Source organism: Hippocampus comes, unplaced genomic scaffold (assembly GCF_001891065.2).
Source record: "Hippocampus comes isolate QL1 unplaced genomic scaffold, H_comes_QL1_v1.1 scaffold187, whole genome shotgun sequence".
Taxonomy (NCBI): Eukaryota; Metazoa; Chordata; class Actinopteri; order Syngnathiformes; family Syngnathidae; genus Hippocampus; species Hippocampus comes.
This window is the reverse complement of record NW_017828852.1, coordinates 777,206-784,090: the sequence shown is the minus strand read 5'-3', so window position 1 is coordinate 784,090 and position 6,885 is coordinate 777,206. Positions and strand designations below refer to the sequence as shown.

At 41.7% G+C, this 6,885-nt stretch overlaps 1 protein-coding gene across 1 annotated transcript; it reads right to left on the bottom strand.

Moving 5' to 3' along the window:
* On the bottom strand, positions 1 to 6,397 carry LOC109508593 (chromobox protein homolog 1-like). The gene is made up of 5 exons (XM_019858623.1): positions 6,180 to 6,397; positions 2,968 to 3,218; positions 2,624 to 2,792; positions 2,203 to 2,297; positions 1 to 444 (listed from the first exon to the last, which is right to left on the bottom strand). The coding sequence occupies exons 2-5, from the start codon at positions 3,195 to 3,197 to the stop codon at positions 294 to 296; spliced, it is 645 nt and encodes a 214-aa protein (XP_019714182.1). The 5' UTR covers positions 3,198 to 3,218; positions 6,180 to 6,397; the 3' UTR covers positions 1 to 293.
* Positions 6,398 to 6,885: the final 488 nt, after the last annotated feature.

The window sequence follows — 6,885 nt, the reverse complement described above, 5'->3', positions numbered from 1 at the left end:
CAATGTAATGGTTGACACTTTAAAAAATAATCTTTGTCATCACAAGTTAGAGAATATTTCGATAAATGGAAGTTTGGATCCTCACATCACAGGAAACCCCCCCCCCCCAAAAACAACAACAACAAAAAAAAAAGCGTTAAAAAAAGGGTGGCAATTAACAACCCACTCTCTAGACTTGAATCACTTGCCAAAGTGTCTGTTACAATAAACTAAGCTCTACATGTTTATGTACTGTATTTGTAATTAAAACCCTGCACCTCCTCACTTTCTCCCCCTCTCCCAAATCCACTTATCTAGTTTTTTTTCTCCTCCTCCTTCTTCTCCTCCTCCTCTGTGGGATAAGAATGCCAGGTAAGGCGCTCCTCATAGAACGAGATGACCACCTGGGGGCAAATGACGTTGGCTTCTTTGGCTGGGACAAGGTCAGCCTCATCCGAGTTCTTCCTGTTATGAAAAGCAGGGGGGGAGGAGGAAGTTAAAAGGCAAGATGCTTAACACTTACGGTAAAAGTTTTTTTTTTTGTAGGACTGCCACTTACACCAGCAGGATTGTCTGAATGAGGGTGTATTTAAATTGTAAAAGCACTTTCAGTCAGTTAGTAGGCGATTGCTATAAGACTGCAAGGGATGTTCAGCTTCCCCTAAAATGTCTAAAAGTAAGTGATCAAATATATGTGTGTACGTACAATTGTGTGGACATGTCATTGACTAAATATGCACTGCAACGCGCTCAACTTTTGTTCCGAATAAGCTTCTTATTACTGGTTACGACGCGACTCTTTTCTCATTCAATCCCGCAGCTTCACTGTGCTTTAAACTGTGTGGACGCTGAGCGTCGACCGCGCGGACGCTCGGCGTCGAGAGTTCAGAGTAGGTTGTCCCAATGCACTGAAACGAGACGAGTCATTGGATAAATGCTGGTTTTGTCACGCCCAGCGGACGCTCAGCGTCTCCGGGAGTCTATGGACAGTGGGCATTTATGGGCTGACCCGGAAGATAGTTTTTCTGCATGATGATTGGATGATCTCTCTGAGGCTGAATCTCTTTTTGATTGACACCGAAATGAGCCAATCACCGATCTTATGGTGAAGGCGTCCTTTTCATTTTTTTTTTTTTTTTTTAAAGGAACGGAGAGTAGAATTCACATATAAATAAACGGACACATTTTATGATGTAGGCCGAAACTGAGCTTGCCCTCCTTGACAGACCAGCATCCGCCACTGATACAATGAAACCAAAGACCAAAAATTTGCAAAGGTAAATTTAGCAAGCTGTACAGAGACGAGGTGCGGAGACTCTTCACGGTGGTCAGTCCCTTAGCCAATCAGGATGCAGAACGCAATTCACTGTTTACAAAAAAAAGCATTAAAAAAACTGCACTAAAAAAATCAGTGAAACAGCGAAGCCGAGGAAGGTGAACCACGTTATAGTGAGGGATTACTGTAGTATTACAAAGCAGGTCACCGTTAACCGACGGCGGCGCGTGACCTGCATCACCGGAAATTGTTCGCCATCAGCAGTTATTTTTGTTACTCTCATTCAGTTTGTTTCATGCACAATTCGAGGGCACTGGCAAAGAATGGGAATTTGGAGCGGCAGGAGAAGCGTTTTAAAACAGTACATGTGAGCGACGATAGTGACGGTGTTGCACTGAAGACGCTGCCAAAGTGCGTCCCATGACACGGCGTCAGGTCTCGACTAAGGTAGGAACTGATTCCTTTTTACAAACTCACAACCTCTTGTATCGACTTTTTTTCTGTTTCGTTCGTGTTCGGGGCCATTCTGCATGTTGCTCATCATGGCATGCTTATGTGTATGCGTGCACGTGCGGTCGCGCATCGATCGCGGTAGGTCGGTTGCCTGAAATGTCGACCTTTGGTCAAAAAAAGTTGGGCACCCCTGATTTAGCCGATCAAATCAAGCTTCCACTGCCGGTCACAGTTTGCTGTAGGTGACAACGCAGTTGTCAAATGACGATAGACACGATATGAGGAAAGTGGCACGACGGCAACTTTTCTATCATCTTCGTGATATATGATGTCATGTCACCCAGTTCTGGGTTTTTTTTTTTTTTGCATCAAAACCAAATGTTTTCATTTATTTACCCAAAGTTATTTTAGGAAAGATAGCTTTACCGTCTCAACGTTTTTCAGCGGAGTGCATAACTTGGGCATTTATCAATTGCAAATGAAAGCGGACCCACCATTTCATCAGGAACATTAGCTCGCCACTTGAATCTGTTGCGCCAATAATTCTTTCTGGCTGTAGACCTCTCCCAAAACCTCGGACTTTCTCGCCCTGGAGAAAGGGAAAGCAAATACATGAAACATCCAGTTTCACATTGGAAGTGAAAATCTTTTGCCACTTTGCAATTTGATTCGACGATTAATGCATCTTTAGTGATCTCAGGCGCATAAATATTCAGACATTGACAATTCTCAACTTTTTACCTTGAAACACCACCACAATGAAACTCTGAACTTTAATTTTCATTAGGAATGTTCCGATCAAGGTTTTCAGACACCGATAGCGACCATCTATGAGCTCGATTGGTCGATAGTGACACCAATACGGCCTGTATCAAAATACAGAGGAATCGCATCTTTGAAGCTCCTCCCCCTTACCTCCTCCTTCTTCCTCTTGCTTCCTTTCTCCTCCGGTCCTCCCGCTCCATCACTGACTTTTCTCTTGCCCTCCTTCTTTTTGTCCTCCTTCTCTTTGTACTTCCGCATGAATTCTGCAATGAGGTCCGGGCAGTCCAAATTGTCCTCTGGCTCCCATGTATTGTCTTCACTGAACGGGCAGGTGCAGACAAATTGAAATGGTTACAATCTAGTCAACTCTGTTTCATGCAAATCAAAAGATATTTTGACTTGTTTCCTCTTATTTCTTTTTTTTTGGTTTGTTTTCAACAACACAGTTCATGTCCCGCATGTTTGCCTTTCTTTAAATATAATAATGGACTCACTTTGAGAAACCTTTCCATTTAAGCAGAAATTCCACTTTGCCTTTCACCACTCTTCGGTCCAAAACCTTCTCAACCACATATTCTTCCTCCTCTTCTTCCTCTGGTGATGTCTTCGCTTCAGTGGTTGCCGTTGGAGTTTCAGGCACTGCGGACGGCTGCTGCTGCTGGAGCTGCTGCGGCTGCTCCTCCTCTTCCTCTGTATTGCCCTTCTTCACTGCTATGGTTGCCATCTTGACGCGCAACAAGGAAGCCTATGAGCGATCCAAAGAAATTGGAAGAGACAATATAAAAAGTGTTAATAAAAATAGCTCGGGTGAGAAAACCGCTGAGGCAGTTTCGTTAAAATGATATAACTTGTACTCAATACCAACACATGGTTATCATAGCGGTCCGCTTTTTTTGGGCTGAATTTACAGTTCAATCAAATTGCCACGGTAGGAGTTAGTTCAATTTTTTTTTTTCAAGCTAGGAAACGTCACATGTCATCAGACAGTAGAAGTAGACCCCCGCAACTGTATTTTCGATTGGGAATGAGAGAAACAAACCGATGCAATTTTTGTGCGTTAATATTAAATCTTACAGTGATTACAGTAGGTTGGCCGTAAACAGCTTATTTAAGCATGATGTGTTGGCTGGTGGAAATAAGTTTTTTTTTTCAGGAGTTATGCATTGTGCGCAACCCTCAGAGGAGGACATTCTCCTGATTCTGGGTTGCTTTGAAAGTTTGCACATCTCTATGCCGGCCCAAGACACTTTGTCGGTGTGTGACATTTGACTCGTTTCCAACATTCTTCGTGATGACATTTTCATGTGATCATGTCGCACAGGTCTGTTTCATGCTTCTCAGAAAACTGCGCTCTGGCTTGTTAGTAATGTGTTTTCCACATCTAATTTTAGTTATGATGTTTTCGATTGGATGATTTTACACAGTATTTCCATGTTTATCGAACGCACGGTGGGATAACTCATCTTTCACCGCCCAAAAGTGCTGAGAGTTAGCTTTGGGGACAAAGTTTCATCAAATTTGTACGATGCGAGAGAAAATGATACAGTGCCATTTTTGTGTCACTTAACCATGAATGGAGGCAGACAATGTCTGTTGCCAGTGATGGTGTGGGAATACGGCAGCCAAAAAAAAAAACAGTCTGGCAAGGGTCGCAGTGCAAAAATTGATTTTATGGCACATGTAGTCGGTCCCTATGCTCTTCACAAATCGGGAAGCTTCTCTTTGCTCTTATTTCTAACTAGCCGTTCAGCGCTTCGCAGACACTCAGTCACAGGTCATTCCATTGTTTTGAATCGGAAAACAAGAGGACATTTTTTTGCCCGCTTTTTGAAGCTTTTAAAATGTCATAACTTCCACAATTCTGAACATAATCACAAATTCTAACATACATGTATTGCCCTTCTTCACTGCTATGGTTGCCATCTTGACGCGCAACAAAGAAGCCTATGAGCGATCCAAAGAAATTGGAAGAGACAATATAAAAAGTGTTAATAAAAATAGCTCGGGTGAGAAAACCGCTGAGGCAGTTTCGTTAAAATGATATAACTTGTACTCAATACCAACACATGGTTATCATAGCGGTCCGCTTTTTTTGGGCTGAATTTACAGTTCAATCAAATTGCCACGGTAGGAGTTAGTTCAATTTTTTTTTCAAGCTAGGAAACGTCACATGTCATCAGACAGTAGAAGTAGACCCCCGCAACTGTCCTTTTTGATTGGGAATGAAAGAAACAAACCGATGCAATTTTTGTGCGTTAATATTAAATCTTACAGTGATTACAGTAGGTTGGCCGGAAACAGTTTATTTATGCATGATGTGTTGGCTGGTGGAAATAAGTTTTTTTTTCAGGAGTTATGCATTGTGCGCAACCCTCAGAGGAGGACATTCTCCTGATTCTGGGTTGCTTTGAAAGTTTGCACATCTCTATGCCGGCCCAAGACACTTTGTCGGTGTGTGACATTTGACTCGTTTCCAACATTCTTCGTGACGACATTTTCGTGTGATCATTTCGCACAGGTCTGTTTCATGCTTCTCAGTAAAATGCACTTTGGCTTGTTAGTAATGTGTTTTCCGCATCTAATTTTAGTTATGATGTTTTCGGTTGGATGATTTTACACAGTATTTCCATGTTTATCGAACGCACGGTGGGATAACTCATCTTTCACCGCCCAAAAGTGCTGAGAGTTAGCTTTGGGGACAAAGTTTCATCAAATTTGTACGATGCGAGAGAAAATGATACAGTGCCATTTTTGTGTCACTTAACCATGAATGGAGGCAGACAATGTCTGTTGCCAGTGATGGTACGGCAGCCAAAAAAAAACAGGCTGACAAGGGTCACAGTGCAAAAATTTATTTTATGGCACATGTAGTCGGTCCCTATGCTCATCTCAAGTCGGGAAGCTTCTCTTTGCTCTTATTTCTAACTAGCCGCTCAGCGCTTCGCAGACACTCAGTCACGGGTCATTCCATTGTTTTGAATCGGAAAACGAGGAAATTTTTTTGCCCGCTTTTTGAAGCTTTTAAAATGTCATAACTTCCACAATTCTGAACATAATCACAAATTCTAAACAGTGTTTTGTTCCTCAATTCCATCTCTTTCCGGTGATAATGGTCCTGCTTGGGAGTTGGGGGGAAACACTTTTATTTTGTTATCACGTCCCTCGAATTTGATTTAAGTGTTTTTCATCAAGCCGTTGCTTTAATAAGTATTAAAACAATCGCGTCTACTGTGCTAAATAGATGAATGAACTCCATCTTGATACACCACGTGAATGTTTACATCGATCAGAGCGTGTTACACCGCTGTACTGTATAAAGTATGACTCAATTATTAGATTGTCCTTTCACTGAATAAATTTGAACACATGAAAACGCACTATACATGTACAACAGAAAAAAATTAAAATGTTACTGAAATTTAAATCACACGTAACTACTGGCGGGCAGCCTTATCCCGCGAGCGCAGTACAAATATGCTGCATTGAATCAGGAATGATATGCGGCCGCGATCAATCTTCACGTGCTCCAACAGCAGCATTGCATGTTTTCATAATGAGACCGAACACAGACAAGCGTTGGCAAATTGCATCGGGCTTGTGAAACAAACTTTTATTTCCCCGACCAAAAAAAAAAAAAAAGAGCTAGCCAGACCCTGCAGCTGGGAACAACATGGCGATGGCGTGTTTCTCTACCCGAAAGCCTTACCTTTACGTTGAAAACTTCAGCGATCTTGAATTAGCTTCTCGTCGGGTTCATTAACTACTGTTGATTCCAGCACTGTTTCAAGCTAATAACAGACCTGGCTCCAGCAATTGGAACTAAAAAGCAAATCAAGGTTCAGTGGTGCTTGAGTTCTTTGTCCATCCAAAGGGCTATGCTTAATAATACAATAGCTTCTGCAGCAGAGCTAGCAAACCGTCTACCCGCCAACAGCAATACCGGAAGTGACGCACGAGCAAAGACTTATGGTTGGTCGTAACGTTCCAGGCAACATAACTAGAAACCTCATTGCTGGTTGAATCTTACGTCGATGTGTCCGCCATCTTGCAGCTCTCACTTGCATCTTCGGTCCTGCTTGGTGTTGGATACGTAAGTCCTCAAACAGACTATAATTATTAATTATTCAAGCATAAAAAAATAGTCATGTGTTTTAAAATGAGAAAAAAAGTAGCACACTAATCTATTTCGCTTCGTATAAACATATACAAATAACACATTTCAATACAATTCAAATAATTAAAAAGTATGTAAATCATATCATAAGGTAAATAAAAATAAGAATTGGCAGGGGTGTCAAACTAATTTTGTTTGGAGTTCCGTCTTCGGTCCGAGGGCCGTTATGACAGTGAAAACAAATGGCATATCATCTCATTGCATTATTACTTGTACACAACAAATTAATGGATGAATT